This window comes from Hipposideros armiger, unplaced genomic scaffold (genome assembly GCF_001890085.2).
Source record: "Hipposideros armiger isolate ML-2016 unplaced genomic scaffold, ASM189008v1 scaffold_553, whole genome shotgun sequence".
NCBI classification, from domain to species: Eukaryota; Metazoa; Chordata; class Mammalia; order Chiroptera; family Hipposideridae; genus Hipposideros; species Hipposideros armiger.
Window position 1 is genome coordinate 682,800 of NW_017731903.1, and position 22,232 is coordinate 705,031.

The 22,232-nt window shown below is 51.2% G+C and overlaps 3 protein-coding genes across 11 annotated transcripts; 1 reads left to right on the top strand and 2 right to left on the bottom strand.

The window, feature by feature from the left end:
- Positions 1–2,504: 2,504 nt before the first annotated feature.
- On the bottom strand, positions 2,505–4,743 carry MRPL53 (mitochondrial ribosomal protein L53). Its single transcript, XM_019623603.1, has 3 exons — positions 4,046–4,743; positions 3,836–3,948; positions 2,505–3,727 (listed from the first exon to the last, which is right to left on the bottom strand). Exons 1-3 carry the CDS (start codon positions 4,135–4,137, stop codon positions 3,594–3,596), a joined length of 339 nt encoding a protein of 112 aa, XP_019479148.1. The 5' UTR covers positions 4,138–4,743; the 3' UTR covers positions 2,505–3,593.
- Positions 4,744–4,840: 97 nt separating this feature from the next.
- CCDC142 (coiled-coil domain containing 142) lies at positions 4,841–11,220 on the bottom strand. 5 transcript variants are annotated; one of them, XM_019623594.1, is made up of 9 exons: positions 10,138–11,220; positions 9,749–9,835; positions 9,523–9,669; positions 9,269–9,399; positions 9,084–9,197; positions 6,351–6,435; positions 5,928–6,105; positions 5,604–5,803; positions 4,841–5,464 (listed from the first exon to the last, which is right to left on the bottom strand). In XM_019623594.1, the coding sequence occupies exons 1-9, from the start codon at positions 11,198–11,200 to the stop codon at positions 5,202–5,204; spliced, it is 2,268 nt and encodes a 755-aa protein (XP_019479139.1). In that variant the 5' UTR covers positions 11,201–11,220; the 3' UTR covers positions 4,841–5,201. The 5 variants fall into 5 exon arrangements, with proteins under 5 accessions (XP_019479139.1, XP_019479138.1, XP_019479142.1 ...); XM_019623593.1 differs by having other exon boundaries at positions 6,321–6,435; XM_019623597.1 differs by having other exon boundaries at positions 5,250–5,464; positions 6,088–6,105.
- Positions 11,221–11,355: 135 nt separating this feature from the next.
- On the top strand, positions 11,356–18,757 carry TTC31 (tetratricopeptide repeat domain 31). 5 transcript variants are annotated; one of them, XM_019623598.1, is made up of 13 exons: positions 11,356–11,490; positions 11,654–11,742; positions 14,932–15,037; positions 15,155–15,384; positions 15,558–15,641; positions 16,088–16,144; positions 16,254–16,334; positions 16,436–16,630; positions 16,950–17,001; positions 17,086–17,176; positions 17,264–17,405; positions 17,631–17,732; positions 17,888–18,757. In XM_019623598.1, exons 1-13 carry the CDS (start codon positions 11,451–11,453, stop codon positions 18,182–18,184), a joined length of 1,566 nt encoding a protein of 521 aa, XP_019479143.1. In that variant the 5' UTR covers positions 11,356–11,450; the 3' UTR covers positions 18,185–18,757. The 5 variants fall into 5 exon arrangements, with proteins under 5 accessions (XP_019479143.1, XP_019479144.1, XP_019479146.1 ...); XM_019623599.1 differs by having other exon boundaries at positions 17,891–18,757; XM_019623601.1 differs by having other exon boundaries at positions 17,661–17,732.
- Positions 18,758–22,232: the final 3,475 nt, after the last annotated feature.

Sequence of the window (22,232 nt, forward strand, 5' to 3'; positions counted from 1 at the left end):
TCAGTCTTAGTTATGGAGGGCACAGCTAGCTCAGCTCCAAGTCCAGTTGCCATCTGGCTGCCCGTGGGCCACTCGCTGCAGCTCAGTTCAAGGTGCCATGTTCTACCTTAGTTGCCATTGGGCGCATAGCCCACCATCCCAAGCGGGAGTCAAACAAGCAACCTTGTTGTTAGGAGAACGTGCTCTCACCAAATGCGCCATCCTGACACCTGTTGGCAGCTCAGCTCAGGCACAGCTCACTGGCCCATGTGGGAATCGGTGGGCGACCCTGTTGCTCAGATCTCATATTCTTAACCAACTAAGCCACTCAGCCAGCCCCACAGTGTTTTACATTTAACTACTCCCCACCATGCCCCAGTCAGGTTGCTGAAAACTTGCTTAGAAAGTTGTCACTTGGGGGCTGGCCAGCAGAGTGGGGCACTAAGGGTATGACCTAATCCAGATAAGGGGAAAATGCCTTACATGCTTGCCTGGGGCTGGGCGAGGTAGATGAGTCTCTGAAAGGATTTTCGAGGAGCAATCTCTGTTCGGCTAGGACATACCTGGCGGCGGCGGGTCAGGTTGGGCAGCAGTCATGTCACAGAGCAGCCCCTCCTCCACAAAAGGTATTTTCATAAAGTAAAAATCCCTATCATCTTTTTAAAAACTCTATTTCACACCTTATGCTACTCTAGCTATTATCACACCTCCCATCCAAATTCATTAGATAAAATACTTTACGCTGATCTTCCACTTCCTATTTCACTATGATCTCTGGCCCCACTCTGCACTGGTAGACTTTGTTCATTCAGCAGTCACCTTCTGACTGAACCCAGTGGTCAGCTGTCTTTCTTGCTACCATTGTACCTGGTCCACATCTCTATTGTAATTTTATTCATCATCTTTGTATCCCAGTACTAATCATAGATAGGCACAAGGTAGATGCTAAATGCTTGTAAATTCAGCAAATGTTTATTGCACACTTGGTGTCTGGTAATGTGTTATGTAAGGTGCTGGGAACACAGAGAAAATAGCCACAACCTCAAGTTCACAATCTAGAAATACAGTACCAGCACTCAATCCATGTTTATAGCAATGTTTGAACCACCCCATTTTACAAATAAGCGGTTAAGTCTGGCCAAAGACAATAGCCAGTTAACCACAGAACTAGGGAACTCAAATCTAGGTTGTATATCTTTTCAACTATAGCATAAAACACAACACATAAAAATGTGTTATGTGTTGTGCCACTGAATTGGCTCAGGCTGCTGGTGACCCATAAATGAGTGATGTCCATCCCCAATGTCCTGTCAACTCCTGAAGACTCATGCCTATGGCTTCTTTCATGGAGTCAATTCACCTCATATCTGGTCTTCCTCATTTCCTGCTGCCTTCTATTTTTTCTAGCATTATTGGCTTTTCCAAAGAATCCTGCCTTCTCATGGTGTATCTGAAATAGGACAATACGGACTTTTACATAACACTTTGTTCCCAGTAATGTTCTAGTCGCTTAACAGTTATCAATTCATTTAATCCTCTCAAAGTTTTATAAGGTATGTACTATTATCCCCATTTTACAAATGAAGAAGCAGGCACTGAGAGTCTAAGTAATTTGTCCAGTTACATGGCTACTTACGGACAAAGTTGGGAATTCAACCTCAAGCATTCTGGCTCTTCACTACACTGTATACTGCCTCCTGGTAGTTTTCTTTATTTTAAAGAGGGAGGGAAAACTAACTCTTTGAAGATAGCACCCTATTTATTTTTTATTTTTAAAGATTTTATTGGGGAATTGGGGGAAGGGGAACAGACAAGTTGCTGTGCTTTTGTTCTTCAGTCTAGTTGTGGAGGAACGTTGCTTCACTGGCCCATGTTGGTATTATCATTGCGCTCTTCCTGGGTGAGGCAGATCAGTCGCCGGCCTCTGGACGGCCGCTCACGGCGGCTCTTGGCAGCTCACACTGGCTGTTCATGCTGGCTGCCAGCCACACACAGTAGCTTATGGTAGCCCAGTAGCTTATGGTAGCCCACTGCAGCAGGGGCTGCAGCCTACGCCATCGCTAGGGACTCACAGCAGCCCAGCTCCAGGTAGAGCTGTTGTTCACCAATCTTAGCTGTAGAGGGCAGTGTCACTGGCCCTCATGTGGGATCCGAACCGGGGCCCTGCTGCTCAGAGCTGGTGTCCCAAGCCAGCTCTTATCCAATGTGCCACTCGGCCGGCCCGAAGATAGCACCCTTTTAAGCAGAGCAGTATAGTAATGCTATAGGAGTCATGTAAAATGCATTTTGCCAAAGTACACAGGAGCCAGAGTCTAGAGATCCTTGAGTGCCTAGCTGAGCATCCTGAAGTTCTCTAAACCAATAGCTAGCAACCATTTTTTCCTATAACCTACAGGAAGAAATAATTCTCTCTTGCAACCGAGTACATACAGCTACACATACATACACATACTTTACATATCTATATACACGCATATATATTCACATATACTTAAAACTTAAGTTTCTTAAAAGAATACCTCCCATTCCATGTGCCATGCACTCTGAAACTTTTTATTCTATTTTACTTTGTTTTTTAAAGGTGGATTTACCCCTGAATTCATTTCATGACCCACACTAACAGGTGGTAACTCAATATGAAAAATACTTTAAGCACAATGCCTAAAAGTACTTTAGGCACTGTTGTCTGAAACAAGTAGTAGTGAGACAAATAACCAGTCATGTGCTTTGCAAAGATAAAATGCAGCAGCAACAAAAATGAGATTAGAAAAAAAGGAGACAAGGTAGGAGAACGCAACAATGATATAGGAGAGTGAATGGGAACGAAGAGAACATTTCAGGAGCTTTTGTTTAAGACAGAATGTTCTGAACTTACTGACTAGATATACAGGGAAAGGAGAGGGAAGAATCAGAGAGAATGCTGTGATTACCAGCCCAGGTGGCTGAGCAAATGAAGTATTTTTAAAAAGAACGGGGAAGTCAGGGGGTGGAGAAAGTATATGCGTATGTAAGATTATCAATTCTATTTTGGACAGAGTGTTAGTGGGATTTGGAGAAAACCCTTAGTGGGTAACCCAGTTATAGCACAGAAATTAAGATTAGAGCCAAATAGAAATGTAAGATTTAACCAAAGAGGGTAATTCAAGTTATGACAGAAGAGATGCCCCCAAAATAAAGAAAAAAACGAAGTACATGGTTAAGAGACGAAACCATGGTTAAGAGACGAAAAAGGAAGAGAAGTTCCATAAGGGAGTGAATTGAAAGTGGCAGATACTACTGAGATGAAAACATGAGGATTGAGAAAACAGCACTGGATTTGGCTAATAAGAATAACAGGTACCTTGAGGGAAGCCAGATTAAAAACGGTTAAGCAGTGAGTGACGTTAAGAAAATGAAATAAATTCAAGTTTGTCCAGACCCCTCCCGGATACTGTCTTGTCCCAGAACGCTGGTTGGATTTGCAGTCACAGGGATTTTTTTTTTTTTGCGGGGGGTTGGGGGGACGCTCTTTGTGTCCCTCCAGATAGTGATTTGAGTGATTAAGTCAAGCTTTTCGTGGATAAGTGTCCTAGTAAATCCCCGGCTAAAATATGCTTGGGGTCTCTTCCGCGCTATCAACGCTCGGCAACAGGGCCAGGCTTGTCCCCGCTACCCGCCGTGCCCCTGGCCTGGATGTGGGAGGCGAAGGCAGTGAGCATTTCCTGGGCGGTGAGGTGGGCGCCACGCATAATCAGGCGATGGCCGTCTCCTGGGGAAGAAACAAACGCATCAGGCAGGTGAAGGACAGCTGGGCGGGGGCCGAGGGTACGCCGGCTGCCTGATACTCCCTCCCACCCGACTCCCCACGCAAGCCCACCGAATAGCACGTCCACGCAGGGCTCGGAGCCGTCGTGCCTCACGTCTGCAATCACCGAGCAGTTGAGGTTGGTGGCGCGGACTTTCTCGCTGCTCACCGCCTGGAGGAAGGTCCTGCAATGGGAAAGCGGCGTGAGCGCCAGGCCGAGGGGTGGACCCCTGGCGGGAGCGAGGCTCGTCCCTTCCCGACCCCATTCCCTTCCCCTCGTACCTCGTCGACTCCACGTTCTTCTCGAAGGGGCAGAATTGAACCCGAACCTGCTTGACAGCCCGGAGCCCGAGCCGAGCCAAGGCCGCCGCCATGATAACCTTCACCCCGGAAGCACTCGAGCGGACGGAAGTGTTGTTAGTAAGAACGGCTGCGAGTGGCCGCGCTGCTGCAAGACTCAACCCGCTCCTCAGAGTGCGTAATTCCCGGTGCTATCCGCCTGGAACCGCCCCCCGCTCCCCCCCCCCCCCACCTCCTCGCGTTCTCAAGCCCGAGAGGGGGAAGCAGGCCAGGAGGGAGAGGTGGTTTCGGCCTTGGGTACGAGGAGCCCAAAGTAAACGGTCAGCAAATACTACCTTCATTAATAGCCCTTTTGTACCACGGTGAAGACACTAAACAGTGCAGAAGCCACTTGTACCTGGCTCGATAACACATCCGTCTGCTGCAGCCATTCCCCTTCAATACCCTGCTGTCCTGATCTAGGTTAATACCATCTTAAGTGCTGGTCCCTTCCAAGGAGAGGGCACCCCCATCACCAGGAATTATGTGCCTAACGGGGTAAACCCCACTCAGGTAATTAAAGATTAAACATGTTGAACTCTTGAGCAACCAAAGCTTAATTGTGAAGGACCTACATACAGCTCAGTATGCTTTAATGGCTGAAATAATAATGGGAAGGGGAGTACAGGGTAGTACAGCCCTTGGGGCTGATTTAGCGGTAGAAATATCTATTCCACCTCTGTGGTTCCTGATTAATTAACTTTGTGTTTAGCCTGGCTCTAAAGTCTTAAGAGGAAGTGGCATCTAGGCTGCTTTTTATTGCTTTTTCTCTTTCCCTTTCCCCTGAGATCCAACCCTATAGCCCTCCTCCCAGCGTCTAGCCCTGAGATGTCTTCACTGGTGGGGAATTAGGCCTGAGCCTCCAGAGATGCTGACCTCCAGCTTCCATGCTGTGGTTTTGCCATTTATTTGGATTCCAGGTAATGGAGTGATCTTGGATTCTTAGCTTGTAAGTCCAGGTTCTGTGTACTTTGTGGTTCTCAGGTATGCTTTCTTCCAAGTTTCCAATTGTAGGGTTCTTTAACATGTAGCTCCAAATGTCTGGGCTTTTCCAGCCAGAAATGCAGAGCTCTGACCTTCTAGCTCCAGATCGGGCTCCTTAGTATTCAGGACTAGTGCCCAGGCAGGAAAGAAAAGGCAAGTGCCAATGGGGGCGGGGCTGCTGGTGCTGCCTCAGGGCAAGCCAGGCCTGCTGATTTCCTACCAGGTAAACCTGGGGGCTAGGTCCCCTTCCCCACAGTGTGCTTAGCAGCTCAGCTGTCTGGGCTGGGGGTGCTGCAGGCCGAAGAGGGGGCTCCATGCTCTCCAGGCTGTTGAGGTTACTGCTGGGCAAGTCCAAGGTCTGGACCTCATTACATGCACCTGGTAAGGCAGGAGTGGAAGGCAGTTGGCTGCTGGGGGGTCGCTGAAACCAGATCAATGATGAGTATGGGGAACGGGGCACATAAAGTAGTGAGGGAGGCTCAAGAGAATCTGGAGATGGGGAGGGGGAGTGACTCACAGCAACAGGTAGGCCTTCTGTGGACTTGAGTCTTGGGCAGGGGCTGCTGCAATAGACACAGCAGGGCCCCCTCCAGTTGCTGGAAGACGCTGAGCCTGAGCAGGGTCTGGCGAAGTTCAGGGGACAGGCCCCACCTCTCTTCTTCCAGCAACTCTGGGACCACTCCGAAGTCTTGTCTGAGCTGCAGTGCCCCCTGTAGGCTGAAGGTGGAGGTACAATGTGGCAATCTGACCCTCTTCTCTCTCCAAACTGCTCTGTCCCACCTCTCCCCTTCCCTTTTCCAGTTCCATTCATTCCTTTGCCCCTGCCTCCTTTTGTGCCGACCTGAACCGGATCCCATGGGTGAGAATGTGATTCAGCCAGGCACCCAGGATGGCTGTCAGTGCCTGGCCAAGGGCAGGGGCCTGGGCTTGAGGTGGCAACCCCTGCAATCCTTGCAACACAGGCTCCAGTACAGTGCGGATCACCAACCCGGCATACTCACTGGGAATGGTAGGCAGTTCTGGAGTGAGAGAAGAGAAAGGACAGGATATAAGGCTACAGAGATCCAGTGAGCCTCTAATGGAGTGTTTGGGGGAAGCAAATAGGATTTCTGGAAGGGAGAGGGGCACAGGAGGTGAGGACAAGGATGGAGAGAGAGGAGTAGAGCCAGGATTTGCAAGGGTTGGAACGCTCTTACCCCCAGGGAACCCTGGGGATGCTGGAATGAGGAGTTACCAGGACAGAGACGATGCCGCCAGTACCGACCCTGTGGCATGTGAAGTTCAAAGCCCTGTGTAGCTTGTTTACGACATTCTTGAAAAAAGAGACTTAGTGACTCTTCAGGCAGGAGCTGTGGGGATAGAGACAAAGTAAGAGGGGCTTATCTGTTAGGTACTTGTCAAGTTCTGATACTCATCTAAATCTGAGGTGTTTAACCTGGCATCCATAAAATCCCAGAACAGAATAGTGTACATAATTGTATGAGCTCAGGCATTTTTTGGGGAGAGATGCCATAGCTTTTATTGGGTTTTCCAAAGGTCTGTACCCAGAAAAGATTATGGACAGTTGCACTAGGATTACCCTGCTCTCCCAGCTTGGTTCAGAGGATGGAAATCCTTCAGGTTAATTTTCTTCCATGAGAATGTTAAAAGGAAAGAGAGAGACACCTTCACCATGACCGATGTTCAAAAGCAAATGCTAGGGAGAGGCTGAAGAAAGAAAGGGGATTGTATAATCTCTGGCTATCACCTATGAAAGGAAGGCAGGAACTGCATGTAGACTAGGAGCAATGACTATGACTTTGAGATTCAAGAGCCTCTGGGATGTCCTTAACACTGAGTAGTCTTACAGCCCACTTGCATTTCTCCAGAGCAATGTAGCCCATAAAGCAAGAAAAAGCCCATGTGCTGGTTTGGTTTCTTTGGTTTGATAGGTTTTGTTTTTGGAGGGGGAGAGGATGGCAAAAAAGAGGGGATCTCTACAGCCCATCTTGGAGAAGAACCCCAATAAATGGGATATGTGGTGGCAGGTCTATAAAGAAAAGGCGACAATGCCAGCAAGCCTGAAGAGAGGAAAGGGTTTGGGGGGCCAAACATGGGGGTGGTTATGGAGCCCATGTAGCTTCTGGTACATATCCTGACAACAACCTATCTAAATCCAAACTCTTCCTCTCTTCTCCTGAAAATCAGCACCCCCTTCTTCCTTATTTAGGCCAAAGAAATTACCCCTCTGTCAACTGACATTGGTGAGGAACCTCTGCACTCAACACTGAAGAAAGACAAAGTCACACAATGAGACAGTCTTTCTCTCTGGGACATTACAGTCCAGCTGGGGAGAAAATTCACAACATCAGATTCTTCGTTTTCATCCCAGTGCTGTATGGTGAAATGCCCAGAGCAGATGCCCAACAGTGTAATCATCAGGCAGGGGAGCAAGACATCAGAATGCTTTATGCAGTGTTTGGTTCATACACTGAGCACAATGTCCCTGTTCCTTTTGCTCTGTTCTCAACTGCCAAGAGCTGGACCCTTGTCATGTTAGATCTCCTCACCTCCCATCCATCCTAACTACTATAGCTGGATCAAACTCCATCACCATCTTCATTGTTTCCCTTCTGCTCTTACAGTGATTCCCCATCACTCATGAGATAAAGCTCCAAATCTGTGGACTGGTGTTCAGTGCCCTTCACAATTTGATGCCAACCTGCTAACTCCTCCACTGTCCCCCACCTCCACCCCATATGTGTGCATGCATGCGCACACACTACACACAAAGGGAGCTTCAGCTTTGGTCAGGCTATCTCCCCCTTACTTCTCTAAGGAACTATGACCTGCCCACCTCCAGTAACTCCTGCCACTCCTCTGAGACTGCCCAGCCACCAGCTTGAGCCATAGGCCTTGTATGGAGCTTCTGTCACCACATACCTACCATGGTCTTCCATTCTCAGAGCTCCATGATCATCACTGTCCACCCTACTCATGAGGAGCCTGCTTTGGGGCATGCTGAGTTGAAGGAAGCAGCAATAAATTGAGGTGGAAGTGCCCAACAGGCAGATGCAGATGGTGGATTAGGGCTAAACCGGGCGGGTGTTCACCAAGGCACTGTGGGTAAGCAGGAATGCAGAAAGGAGCAAAGGGACAAGCACTGAACTCTATAGCTATGCCATTATTCAAGGCAAAGAGGAGAAATTTGGGCAGGAGGAGAAAACAAAAGAGAAATCTTTCATAGTAGGAATAGATAATGTGCTAAATGGGGAAAAATTAAAATACAAGCACAGTAGTTTTAATAAATTTAGAAGAAAATAAATTCTGGAAGAAACAGCCAAGAGTAGATGAAGGTAACTACTGTGGAGCAGGAGTCAGAGGTAGGAGTGGGGTGCAATTAAAGTGCCATGTTTTCATTAGAAGTCTTCTAAAATAATATTCTATTTCACTTTTAAACTATGGGCATGTATTACTTTAATAAAGATACAAATTACATGTTTTAAAAAGGAGAAACATTGTATTCAAAACTCATAAATAAAAGGATTCAATCATTTATCTTGCTTTTTTTCTCTACAAATGTACCTCAGAGTAATAACCAAATAATTAATGAAGGCAAGTTTCACTTTATAGGAGTAATCCAAATAATAAATGAAGAAGGAATGATAGAATTGGAATATCTCCACTTTGTACCCCCTAATGAAATCAAGGATCTAGGCAGTGGTCATCAGTAGCTGTTAACAACAAAATGAGAGCCTGATATGGTGGGGGTGGAATATATAGATGAAACAAAATTGACCATGAGTTGATCATTGTTAAAGCCTCTAGGGTAGGAATATGGGGTCCATTATACTCTTCTCTCTACCTTTGAAATATTCCATAATAAAAAGAACAAAAAATGAGCAAAGCAAAAAAGATAAATTTAGCAGAGACTCCAAAAAGAGTCCAAGTCGTTGAGATACTCTGTCACCACACCAACCCCAAAGCTGGCTACTGTCAGGGTCCCCGCTCTCCTCACCTGGATTTGTGTTGTCAGCTTCCGGATCTCCAGACCCAGCTGCTGTTCCACCTCCAGGACCAAGCTTTCCTTTGATGCCAAGCTGGACAGAGCTTCTGCCTCGTGTAATAGAGGCTTTGGCAGAAACAGGGTGTGAGGTCTGAGCCCAGCCTAGGTTGCTCCCCTCCCCATCCTTACCTACTCACAGGCAAGTCCTTCTGAATCAGGAGCAGGAAGGAACCTGGGGCCCACGCTGCCAGATGGTGCTGAGCTCTGCCCCAAAACCAGAGCAAGGTTGTCTGCAGGGTGCAGAGCCCCAGAGCAAGGGGTACAGGACCTAGGGAAGGGAAGGACAAGTATCGGAACCATCATGGAGCTCATCTGGGAGGAGGCAGGCTTCAGAACAGAGTGAGGGAATGAAGGAGATACCCTCAACCATTCTCTTCCCCAGCTCCCTCACCTGAAGGCTGACAGAGGAGCAGCCCTGACCTGGGCTCTTGAAGGGCATCCAAGAGAGGAGGGAAGAGCTGCTGCAGAAGTTCAGTGGTATGAGAGGATGAAGAAAGGCTGCTCTGATCAATAGTAGATCCCAAGGCCTGGCAGAAGCCTGAGGATAAGGGGGTATGGTTTAATGGGGAAGGGGCAACCTGGGGCTTGTGTCATTCCCAGTGCCCCTTCCTTCTTACCTTGGTCCCAGCTCCGGATAAGAGACTGATGAAATAGGCTGTGACACAGAGAAGCCAGCTCCTTCTCACACTCCTGAGGCAGGGATGCTAGTGGGAGAAATGACCCTGGAGCCTGCAAACAAGGCCTCGATTTTCCACAACCGCTGCCCCCTCAATGATGGGAAAGTGGGAAGGCATCCTCCAAGAGGCAAGCAAGACTGAGGTAGGAAGCAAGACTTTGCCTTGAACACTCAGAAGCCTGAACCACAGGATGAGGGTAAGGGGGAGAGGGAGGGGTTGTTGATTCTACAAGGCCTGCTTTTGTAGTCAGGCTGGCAGGTGAGCGAGGTGATTAGGGAGAAGGAAGGGACCCCAGCCTTCCCAAATGCCCACCCAAGTCCATCACTCACCCTGATCCAGTGCTTGATTCAGCTGTTGTGCCGCTTCCCTGGGGTCCCTCCAGGGTCCTAGACTTAGGTCCAGACTCTGAGCACAGGCTGCCCACAACAGAGTCCAGTATTGGTTCCACAGGGCTCCAGTCCCTCCAAACCCCAGTTCCCTGCTGGCTGAATTCTCCACGCCCCCCATCAGGCCCAGGAGACCTGGCAGCAGCTCCTGTTCCTCACAACACTGCCTGCTGAGCTGGTCCCGCAAGCCCGATCCCCTGAGCGCCTCATCCAGCCGACCTGCCACCTGGCAACCCCGCTCCCCTGTCAGGAGGCAGAGCACACGCGCCGGGGGGAAAGGGCGCGCTGCCCCTGGGACGTGGCTTAAGGCCGTTCCCTGCAGTTGATGGTAGGCCGGAAGCGCCAGCAGCAGGTCGGCGAGTTGGGACGACAGGCCGGGGCTGGCGGGCGTCTGGCCCAGAGCGCGAAGCTGCATCTCGATGACAGCATGCAGGCGCTGGGCTGCTAGTCCGACCGGGCGCGCCAGGAGGAGCGGCTCTGGAGTCTCCCGTAGACCCGCTCTCAGGATGGCCCCTCGGGAAGGCTGCGGCAGCAGGTCGCGACACAGCTGAGGCAGGGGGTCGGGGGACGGCGCGCCGGTACTCAGTATCCTCAGGAGGTGCACGGCCGCCTGTAGGTGGCGGGCGCAGTCCCGGGCTCGGAGGAGCTGTTCCCTCTCGCGGTGCAGCCGCAACAACACGGCTCGGAGACACTGCAGCGCCGGGGGTATCGGGCCTCTCACGGGGGTCTCCTGCCTCCAGTCCGCAGCTGCAGCCTCGTGGTGCTCTCCCGCGTCCGCCGGCGCCACCCACCACGGCTGCCTTCCCGGAGCTCCGCCTGGTCGTGGGTTCGAGCAGGGGATGCTCCCGGCAACCGGCAGCCGGGGCCAGCCACGAACGTCCCAGCCGAGAGCGCCCGTCCGCCTTCTTTCCCACTGTTCCTCCCCAGCGCTCCCGGCTTGCGCCCACAACGGTGGCACAGGGCCGAGCGGAGGCAGAAGGCCACCGGAGCGAGATGCCTGGGCCATAGAGCGGCGCGTCGGGAACGAACCTAATGATTCCCATTTGCCCGCACGGCCCAACGCCCGTGGTAGCCGGGACTCCGCCCCACCCCAAGAGCCGTCATTTCTTGCCCGGGAGCCTCAGGGACCGTCCTGGACTCTCTCGCCCTCCGTAGTCGGAGGCTTCTGCCCCTAACAAAAATGGCTGCCTAGCCCGCCCTACCCCTCCCTTGGCCGGCACCAGACTCTTTCACTTTCGGGTCACTGTGGACCGGAGATGGCGCGGACTCCCAAGACAGTGGGGCTGATCAAGCTAGGTGAGCAGGTGTGACAGGACGGGAGGGGGTCCAGGAGGGCAGGGGCAGCCTCTCCTGGGTCTGTCTGTTTTCAGCAAGATTTTGAACTTCACGCGGTGGGCAGAGGGTTACGGCCAATCCATCCCGAGTCCCCCTAACGCGCCGCGGCTTTCGTTTCCTGTAGACTGCCCTCTACAGTATGGCCACCCGCTGGGGGTCGCTGCTGTCCCCAAACTCTACCAGGAATTTGGACCTGAGGACTGCGGCGAAGAGGTAAAAGGGACTCTTTGCTCGCCCTCGCCCTGTCACGCCTCTTTTCAACTTGTTGTGCTGAGCCGGGCCGTGGCGGGCGGGGCGCCGCGCTGGGCTTCAGGGGCTCCGGAGAGGCGTTGCCTAGGGCCCGCCCTCGAGGAGCGCACGGGTGGGGGACGGGGCGGAGCCCCGGGACCAAGCTGCGGGATAAATGCTTGAAGTGGGCAGGGTTGGGCAGACTAGAGTATCTGGGTTGAAGATTGGAGTTCTCTGGAAAAGGATATTATAAACAGAGGGAGCAGTGTGGAGCAAAGACATTAAGGCAAAAACGAGTTTGAAGAACTTCACTGAAATGAGACCAGAGTGGAGGGTTTGGTTGGAACCATAAAAGATGAGGTGGGAAAGAAGGCAGCAAGTGACTTGAAAGGCCTTGCCCGACACAGGGCTTTGGGGTCCTCAGGTAGGTGATAGGGTTATTGAGGGAGGGACAGGATCAGATTTGGGAGCACTGAGAAGCTATACTTCAGCTGCTTCCTAGTCATCTCTAAAACCTCAAACTCACACGTCCGGAAGTTGATTCATCATCTTTGCAAACTGGTTGCCTTTCCTCTAATCTTAGTGTTGGTTAGTAACACAGCTTTATCATCTAGTTGCTTAAACCAGAAATCTGAGAACCATTCTCTATAATCCTCCCTTTCCTTTAGCTCATTCATTTCGGGCAGTCACTAAAATCTGCTTCTGAAATGTCTCTTAAATCAAACCCATCATTTCCATTCCTGCTCCTGCTGCCACTGCCCTTAGTTCAAGAACTCATTCTGTCTGGCCTGAACAGTTGTAATGGCCTTCTAGCTAAACAGTCCATCCCTAGGCTTTCTTAGTACTATTTTATTTGAGTGTTTCACTCCCCAGATCAGGTCCATTCCCATCACTGACAGGACAAAGTTCAAACTCACTGTGTCACACAGAGTTCAGATGCAGCTCCTGACAGCATCTCTATTAGAATAGCCTCCTCACGAATCTCTCTGCTTTCACTCATCAGCACACACTCGTTGAGTACCAACTATGCACCTAAAACGGGCACTAGGCTGTTTTAGGCTGGGAAGACAAATCAAACTGACAAAAATCCCTCCATTAAATGAATTAGAAGTATCTAGTGGGTGCAGCCAGTCAATAAATAAACAATATATCAATAGTATGTCAAATAAGAGAAGGGCAAAGAAAAATAAAGCAAAAAGAAGGATAGGGAGCACTGAGTGGAGGTGAGAGATTTCTTGTTTTAAAAGGAATGGCCAGAGAAGGCCTCCCTAAGACAGTTTAAGCAGAGATTTGAAGGAGACAAAGGATTGAGCCATTCACTGGGAAAAGAGCCTTCCAGGCAGAGGCTGTTTAAGCAGAGATTTGAAGGAGACAAAGGATTGAGCCATTCACTGGGAAAAGAGCCTTCCAGGCAGAGGAAATAAGTACAAAAGCCCTGAGATAGCTTGTCAGTGCACTTGGTGTGTCGTAGGAACCGCAGAGGAGACCACAGTAGCTGGAGGAGGGCAACAAGAGGGTAGGAGATGATTCATGAAGGCACTGGGGGGGCCAGATCATGTGTGGTCATGTAGTGAATTAAGAGATTAGCATAGAGTGTGTTTGGGGGAGGTGGAAAGTCAAAGAAGCCTTTTTTTTTTTTTCTTTGATGGCTGGACTGGGCTGAGGATGAAGAGGGAGGTTGAAGATATAGGGAAAGACATTTGAGTGGCACATCCTGGGGATGTTGCCTAAAATGGGTCTAGGGCATGCATGATTTATGCCTAAGTTCCAGTTAGGAAGTCTAAATAAGCCCACCTGGAAATTGGATTTGAGACTAAGACTTGATGGAAGTGCCCAGCAGTGTAAATAGAGATGCTGTTGAGTCAGGACTGTCTCCTGAGGGGAGCCCTGGATCTAAAATTGTTTAGAAGGTTGACTGTTCCTCAAGTGATCTGAAGTCCTGCCTATGCATTATGTCAGCACTCTGGAGTTTCATGTGGCTTCTAAGTTTCTCAGTCAGTGGGCCACGACTTAGTTGGTGTCTGCGCTGCTTACGCCTGATTATGCCACATAGGGATGTGATGATTCCTGTCCTTCTTAGTTTACACCAACTGAGAAAACGATTCTCATCAGAACCACAGAATGTACAGGCCAGGGCTTGAAGAGTCTTGCCTCATTTTGTCAGTGAGGAAGCTGAGAGGCCCAGAGAGGTTAAGCAACTTGTCCAAAATCAAACAGCCAGGCAGTGGCTGAGGCAGAAATAGGATGTAAGCAACTCCACTCCAGCCCAGTACTCTTTCCAGTTCCATGCTGCCTCACCAATTAAGAAACCAATAAAATGCAATGACTAGTAAGGCTCTAAATTGTATAACACAGACTCTGTGAGTGCAGCTTTGTTGAGAGAGGGTAGACGTAATTGGAGATGAAAGGGTCTGGCAAGTCTTTGAGAGGAAGTGGAATTTGAACTGGACCTTGAAGGGGAGACACGGTGTGGTGAGAAGGAAGCTCAACCAGGAGGGATTCAAGGACTGCTGGGGGAAGACCCCAAGGCTGGAAGGAGCCTGCTGGCAGGGAGGACGGCAGGGGAGGATTGCAAGGGAAGATTGGAAAAGTCAGCCAGGGAGCTTTTTGGAAGGCTCCAAATCCCAGACTGAGAAGCTAGATTCAACCCCGCCTGTGGCCCTGGCAGTGGGGGATTACTGGAAGTGTTTGAGTAAGGGAGTGATTGTTGAGAGCTTGGTTTGGGGGAGAAACAGATGAAGCGCAGGGGAGAGGCCAGCCAGGAACTGCCCTATTCCTATAAATGTGAGGTAGCTCCAGCATGGGTTATATGAGGGTTTTCATAGTCAAGAATATATCAGGGGTCCTAGCTGGAAGAGCTGGTAAGGGGGCTCCATTTCAGGGGCTTCAGTATGGCTGACCTAGTGGCAGGTCAAGGGGAGGAGATCCTGGATGGTAGAGAAGGTTGGGTCGAATGCCACACTCAACCCCCTGGGAAGGCAGGCCAGTAGTGAGTTACACCATGAAAGCTGGGAGCAGCGTGTTTTGAGGTGCTGAATGGGGAGAGGTCAGCCAGCAATGTTCTTCAGGCTGGGTGGCTGATTTGTGGTTGTCATGTGGAGGGGTCCAGCCAAGCCCCTTGCTATCTTCCCGAGCTCCCCCCAATACCGGCTTCCCCTCCCCTCCCTCTCCCAGGACATAGTGGATTTTCTTCAACAACTTGTGGAGAGTGATCCCGAGGGCCTGCACCGGATCCAAGTGGATGGGAGCATCGGGCAGCTGCAGCTGTGGCACCATGGTGGCGAGTGCAGGGGCCTGGCCCAGGGATCCAGGCTGGTATCCTAGGGAGGGCTGGCCCTCAGATGTTCCTCTCTCTCATGTTCTTCTTCCTTTCCCTTCTCTTTCTTCCTCCTGACAGATTACCTCGTGGACCATTTCAGTGATGAGGAGGAAACTACTGCACAGAATGACAGGGGCAAAGGGGCTGAGGGACCAGGCACCTACTGCAGTTTCCAAAAGTCCTTCCTGTACCCTCCCCAAGGGTCTAAGCCCTGCCCTCCAAGACCCCCTGCCTCGGCATCCTTCCCCAGTGACTCAGACAGCCTGCTTCAGATGGCCATGCCCCAAAAGCTCCTGCTGACTGAAGAGGTGAGACTGTCTGCAAGAGGCCTCACCTTCCCCCCAGGGCTCTTCCAGCCCCGGATGCTCATATCTGTATTCTCCCCTAATCTGGACATTTCAATATCCTTTCAGACTGCTTCCCTCCCTTTTATGTTCTCTCTCGTTCTCTCTTTTCCTGTCACCTGCCTTTCCTCCTCTAGGAAGCCAACCGCCTGGCTGAGGAGCTGGTAGCTGAGGAGGAGCGTGTGAAACAGAAAGCAGAGAAGAAGCGACTCAAGAAGAAGGTCGCTGGAGGGCAGGAGTGGGAGCTCAGAGGGATTTGGATGAAGGAATGAGGGAAGCTTTGTGAGGAGAGGACTCAAGGGGGCCTGCAGTGGATCCTCTTGCCAGGGGGGCCCAAGGGGCTCTGGAGGGTCTCCCAGAGGCCACGTGGTGCACATGGGTCACATGATACTGCCTGGGTTGGAACCTGCCTTTTTCTTACTGTGAGATATCTGCCTGGTGACTCTCTTGTCTGCTTTTTCACCTGTAAAATGAAGATAACAACACCTACCTCATAGAGTTCCAAGGGTTACATGAGATATTGTATGCAAAACTCTTAACCTAGTACATAACATAGAATATATATTACACCCATGAAGAATTGGTCTCAAGATACAAATTGTGTGTGTGTGTGTGTGTATTTAAATATAGTGCTCAAAATACATCATCATCATCATTATTATTGCAGCGTCAAAAGGACCGAAAGCGACAGAAGCGCTTGGAGCAGGATGGTGGGGAGTCCAAGGTGAGTGTCTACAGGAAGATACTAAGCACCAAGTGCCAGGAAGGCGGAGGCTGAGAAGGCAGGCAGCTCAAAGCCATCCCAACTCTGTACCTGTCCACCTTCCCTCCAGGCCGAGGCCACCCCAGAAGGGGATGGGAGTCCCCCATCCAGCCCTGGGAACCCAGCTCAGGGACGCTGTGGTGAGGAAGAGGTAAGAGACCCCTCCCTTCCCTTCTTGGTCTGCCCTGTCCTCCCCCTACTCTAGGAAATACTTCATTCCCACCCCCTCCCTCCTTTCCTTTCTGCGCACAGGACTCACTGGATCTATCTAGCACTTTCGTGTCTCTGGCTTTGCGCAAGGTTGGGGATTGGCCTCCCAGTGCCCTCAGAGAGAAGGAACTGAGCCAGGAGCCCCAAGGCAAGCGCCTGGGCCCCCAGGAGAAGATGGACCAGCAGGAATGGAGCTCTCCAAGAGAAGAGAGCCCCGGGCAGAGTCCTAAGGCAGAGGTGAGGGGCAGAAGAGCCTCAGCTGGGATCAGTGGAAAGGGTGCCAGAGACCTCGGGGATGTCACATGACATAAGGGTTGAGGGCAGTGACCAGCAGAAGGAGTTCTCTGGCCCCAGGATGAAGAGACCTGGGGTCAAGCTGCATCACTGTCACCTTGACCCTGGGTGGTTTCCTCTGCAGGAAGGTAGGGCTGGTATCATCTTGCAGAGCTGTCATGAGAATTACATGAGTTGGGTGATGCTAATTGTTTGAACAAAGGAGAAGGGTTTGGGGAGGCTGAGGCCTTGAGTCCTGCTTGACTTTTCTCCCTATACCTAGGCATCTGTGGAACTGCTGGCAGCTGCCTTACAGCAAAGCCAGGAGCTAGCAAGTGAGATTCTTTCTCTCTCTCTCCTCACCCCACCCTCCCTGGGGTAGCCCCATCTGAACCTTCACACCCTCTTTTCCTCCCCAGATTTGGGGACCAGCTTTGCCCAAAATGGTTTCTACCACGAGGCTGTGGGCCTCTTCACCCAGGCCTTGAAGCTCAACCCCCGGGATCACCGGTGAGTGGGGCCTTGGCCACTGTGTGGGAGGTTAGGGCAAGGCAAGGTGTTGAGGACACGAACTTTTGGTCACCTTGTCTTCACCAGGTTATTTGGAAATCGCTCTTACTGCCATGAGCGGCTGGGTCAGCCAGCATGGGCCCTGGCTGATGCGCAGGTGGCCCTTACCCTGAGGCCTGGCTGGCCCCGGGGCCTCTTCCGCCTGGGCAAGGCCTTGATGGGACTGCAGGTAACGGGTCTGACATTGGAAGTGGGGGAGGAATTTGGATGGGATGGGGTGGGTATCAGGTCTATATGGACATATTCTAGGTAAGCTCTTAGTACCACAATGTCACAACGTTAGTGGTAGTAGGAACTGGGGCCAGTTTGAAAAAGGGGGCACTTTTAAGTTCCTTGACACTCGCCCCCCCCCCATACCTAAACTTTCCTCTTTCTAATCCCTCTGGGACCTCAGCGTTTTGAGGACGCAGCTGCTGTCTTCCAGGAGACTCTGAGAGGCGGTTCTCAACCTGATGCAGCCCGGGAGCTCCACTCTTGTCTCCAACAACTTTCTTTGGTAAGGGAGCTGGGCCCACTCATGCCAAGGGAGCAGCAGGGAGAACTGGCTGGGACTGCAACACCAAGCAGTACTGCCTTCTGCCTCAGTGGGTGAGGGGGCAGGGGCTATGCTGTTGGAAAGGCGTTCCAGGCGCCCCTCCCTTCCCTTCTCAGCAGGATCAGCCAGGAAGAATCCATGCATCAACTCTGCAAAGCCGATTTCCTCAGCCATTACCCCACATTGAGCCAGGGGCCTCAGGCCTCCTCTCCCCCAGTCACCCTCAAAGTGCTGCTTCAAGGGCCCCTGGCCTTCTGTCTCCACCCTTGCATTATCCGCCTTGTCTCCTGAGCCCCTCCAACTGGCCCCTCCCCCAGACTCCAAATAGAAGACCCTGGCCTCTCCGTCCCCAGAACCCCTCCAATGGCTGGGGCCGGGGACTTGGGCCCTGGCATCTACCTCAGGCAAGATGAGGGAGGACCTGTCCCTCACAGGACAAGGCCATGTATGCATCCCACAGGGATGAGGGACACTGTGTGGTGGCAGTTCCCTGCATATTTTGAGACCTTGTACTCTAAAACCATAGTTAGAGACACCCCTGGCAGTCATTTGTCTTGCCACGGAGACCTTCCGATGAGAGAATGGAGCTCATTTAAATGTGGATCTGTAGGGGACGTTGAGACCTCCCAGAATGGCCTTCCAAGAGGAACCATTCATCAGGATGAATGCCCTATGGGTCTTGCTCACAGCATTTACATCTGGCGATAGGAGGTGTTGAAACACCTTCTTTATATGGGGCTTTCCCAAATTCTTTTTATTGTTTACAGTGCAGGCCCCTTAAATGCTGTATAGCAGGATGCAGTCTACCATTACTCTTTGGGTCACCTTGGGCTGGTCTTTCAATATCTGTGCCTCAGTTCCCTCATCTGTAAAATGGGGCCAATCCCTACCTCATAGGGCTGTTGTGAGGACAAATAAAATGTGTGAGAAAATACCTACCAAGTGCCTGGTACATAGTGGCTGTTAAATAAACCAGTTTTTATCTGCAACTGTCCTACATGTTTATGATTATCATGGTGGAAAGACAGAAGTATGAGTAAATTGCTGCTTATGTCTGAAAATACAGAGTTCCTGGGACTGGGGTTCTTAAAGTGTGGTCCCTGGACCAGCAGCAGCAGCAGCACCTGGGGGCTTGTTACAAATGCAAATTCCCACCCTAGACCTTCTAAATCAGAATCTGCAGCGGAGCAGGGAGGCAGAAACTTGTGTTTCAGTAGCCCTCCAGGTGATACTAACGGACACTAATGTTTGAGAAGCTCTGCTCTGGGACCTAGCAGAGGAGACACCCATCTAGAGACCATTTTGTCGGGACACGTTTGAGTTCTGTTTATTCAAAACTTGATTACAAGAGGTGGCAGCATTAGGCTAGAATTTAGGAAGCCTCGAGTGGAGGGGGGTTATGGCTCAGAGCCAACTAACTTGACGGGCCCCTCCCTTCCTAAGTAGAATTATCTGCCCTGGAAATTCTTTGCTCATGCCTGGTTGGGGAGAAGTGGTTGTTTGTTTAATGGGTGATTATATTACTGTGACTCCATCAGAGGCTGGCCCATCTGGCCTTCTTGTTCTGGGGGACTTCTCTGCTTTGGAGACTCCACTAGGGCTTCTGGCCCATCAAAGAATGGCTGCCCACCACTACTGTGTAGTTTCTTTGCTTTCAGGCTGAGTTGGCTCCTTGCTCTTCCAGCCTCTCAAAGAAATGTCCCCTCGGGGCTGGCCAAGTGGCACATTGGTTAAGAGCTGGTTTGGGATGCCAGCTCTCAGCAGCAGGACCCCGGTTTGGATCCCACATGAGGGCCAATGACACTGTGCCCTCTACAGCTAAGATGGTGAACAACAGCCTGATCTGGAGCTGGACTGCTGTGAGTCCCCGGCGACGGCATAGGCTGCAGCCCCTGCTGCAGTGGGCTAACAAGCTACTGTGAGTGGCCGGCAGCCAGCGTGAGTGGCCGGCAGCCAGCATGAGCTGCCAAGAGCCGCCGTGAGCAGCCGTCCAGAGGCCGGCGACCGATCTGCCTCATTCAGGAAGAGCGCAATGATAATACCAACATGGGCCAGTGAAGCGACGTCCTCCACAACTAGACTGAAGAACAAAAGGACAGCAACTTGTCTGTTCCCCTCTCCCGATTCCTCAACCCTGTTCCCCTCCCCCAATTCCCCAATAAAATCTTAAAAAAAAAAAAAAAATTCCCCTCCCCAGTACCTCTTAGCCTATCCTGAACTTGAATCTTAGCCTATCCTAGACTTGAATCTTCTCCAAGAGAGCCACAGGACTTCTGACACCTCACACTGCTACCCCCACACTCACACTGCTAACTGGTAGGGTACTGACCCAGCAGCCTGAGTTCTGAGTCCCAGGGCTGGAATGCAAGGTGACAAACTATCCTTGTTTTCCTGGGACTGAGGGATTTCCTGAGGTGTAGGACTTCTAGTGCTAAAACTGGGGCAGCCCTGGGCAAACAGAAATGAGTTGGTTACCCTAATTTAAGGTTCAAGAGGCAGCTTTTAGAAGGGGATGAAGAATAAGCAAGGGGCCCTGAAAATGAAGCAGGGGAAGTATGTGTATGTTGTGTATGTATATTGAAGGGGCAACACAGGTACAAAGAATACTTTTTGTATGTAATGGCTGACAGGTTTAGCTTTACACTCGTAGTCATTGTCTGTTTCTGTCCATGATGCGATTGTTCTTCCAGTTGCCCAGGTTTGCAAGGACATCACTAACTCTTGTAATTTTTGGTCACTGGGGGAATCACACTGATTCTTCTTTCCTGACAGCCTCCCCCTCTTCCCTCTCCGAGTCTGGCCCTGAGTTCTCTCTGCTCTTACCTTTTGCAGTGGCCAGAAGTACACTACTTCCCCAGTGTCTTGGTCCACACTGTACATGCAGCCAGATTAGCATGCCCTAAACATTGGTGTCCTGCCTCTTCTCTAAAACCTCCAAGGACCATGCTCTGGCTGCAGTACAATGCTTAAATTCCCACCATTGGCCCTTCCTCTCTCCTCTGTGTGTACACCCTTTTCTTTCTGTTAGGCCCAGTCACGGTTATAGGGACAGAACCTGTAAGTGGCCAAAAGCATGAGCTACTGAGACAGACAAACAAGCTGGTGAGTCCTGGCTTCAACACTTAGAAGCTCCATGACATGACCAAGTTTCCTTGGGCTTCTGTGATTCAGTCTCCTTATCCTTAAAATGAAATTAAAACCTCATTATTTCATGGGGTTATTGTGAAGACTAATCCATGCAAGGCACTTGGAACTGCTCAATGAATGGTAGCTATTGTCTGAAAATGCCAAGTTCCCTTCTGCCTTCCAGCCTTGTTCACCCTCCCTGAAATGTCCTCTCCTGGGACCACCTACAACTGAGGACCTAGCTGAACCCCCTTGAACCCTGGGTGGATTATTCCCAGAGCATCCTTGAGAGTGGGATTGTAGCACCTGGGCAGACACATGGGAAGGTCTGAGGAGGGTGGAGGGACTGAGGGAGAGATGGGAGGCAGAAAAGAAGCCTACATAGTTTCCTGTAGATCCGCTGGGAAGGCCAGGGATGGGGGAGGGCCTGTAGCTACCAAGCGCTCCTCTTCCCTCTCCATCACACTACAGGATGATTAATCACCAGTGGAATAAATTAATCTCAGAAATGTCCGCCAGCCAAGGTAGCCTGCGGGGGGGAGGGCGGTCTCCATCCTTCAAGGCACTACTCCAAGCTCCGCCTTCGCGGGCAGGGCAAGGCCATCCCACCCTCCAGCCACCGCCACGGTCCCAGGAGGAACATTTTTCCGCCCAATTGTGGGGCGGAGGTACCAGCAGTACGCGCGTGCCCTCTTTCCCGGCGCGCATCAATTTGTGTCTCAGCGTAGGGTTCTTTCAGCGGGGGATGGGTGAAGGGTCGGGACCCCATTAACAAATGACCTCAGGGTGAGGAAAGAGGAAAGAGTCAGGTACAACACCCTCACGCTGGGGCCGGTGTAGAGGTTAGGAGCAAGGTCTCCGACGCGGCAGCGGATCAAAGGCGCGGTGGAGTCCTACGACCCAGGAGGCCAGGAGGGGAGGGGTCGCCCGAAGTTACCAGAGTTCTATCTCTGTCCCCTCAGCCCCGAGTCTCTGGAGCTGTGAAGGCTGGCTGGATGCCTGGATCCAAATCCTGACGTAGTGGCTCTTTCTTTGTAAAAAGGCCACAATTATATCACCTACCTTATAGGGTTGCTATGAGGGTTAAAGGAAGCCGCCTTTAAAGCGCTGCGCACAGTGCCAAGCGCGGCGCAATAATCAGCAGATTTTGCTCTTATTCTCCCGACGCGGGATTGAGGCGTGGTGCGGCGGAGTCTGGGAAAGGTGAGTGTCTGCCTGGACTGTGAGCTGGAAGAGGCCGGGGTCGGCACCCTCCCTCCACCCGGCAACCGGGACTGGGCTCCGAGTGCGGAGGCGAGGAGTCCAGGGCCCAGAGCCCAGGCCGCTGCTTTTCAG

Bases quoted from the DNA above. Each gene is read 5' to 3' on its own strand.
- MRPL53 (XM_019623603.1), bottom strand. From the start codon at position 4,137: ATGGCGGCGGCCTTGGCTCGGCTCGGGCTCCGGGCTGTCAAGCAGGTT. The intron at 3,949-4,045 runs GTACGAGGGGAA...TTCCCATTGCAG, and splicing joins AAGAACGTGGAGTCGACGAG to GACCTTCCTCCAGGCGGTGA. The intron at 3,728-3,835 runs GTGGGCTTGCGT...TTTCTTCCCCAG, and splicing joins CTGCGTGGACGTGCTATTCG to GAGACGGCCATCGCCTGATT.
- CCDC142 (XM_019623593.1), bottom strand. From the start codon at position 11,200: ATGGCCCAGGCATCTCGCTCCGGTGGCCTTCTGCCTCCGCTCGGCCCT. The intron at 9,670-9,748 runs GTAAGAAGGAAG...CCTTATCCTCAG, and splicing joins TATCCGGAGCTGGGACCAAG to GCTTCTGCCAGGCCTTGGGA. The intron at 6,436-9,083 runs GTGAGGAGAGCG...CTATCCCCACAG, and splicing joins AGCTGACAACACAAATCCAG to CTCCTGCCTGAAGAGTCACT.
- TTC31 (XM_019623598.1), top strand. From the start codon at position 11,451: ATGGCGCGGACTCCCAAGACAGTGGGGCTGATCAAGCTAG. The intron at 16,145-16,253 runs GTGAGTGTCTAC...CCTTCCCTCCAG, and splicing joins AGGATGGTGGGGAGTCCAAG to GCCGAGGCCACCCCAGAAGG. The intron at 17,406-17,630 runs GTAACGGGTCTG...CTGGGACCTCAG, and splicing joins AGGCCTTGATGGGACTGCAG to CGTTTTGAGGACGCAGCTGC.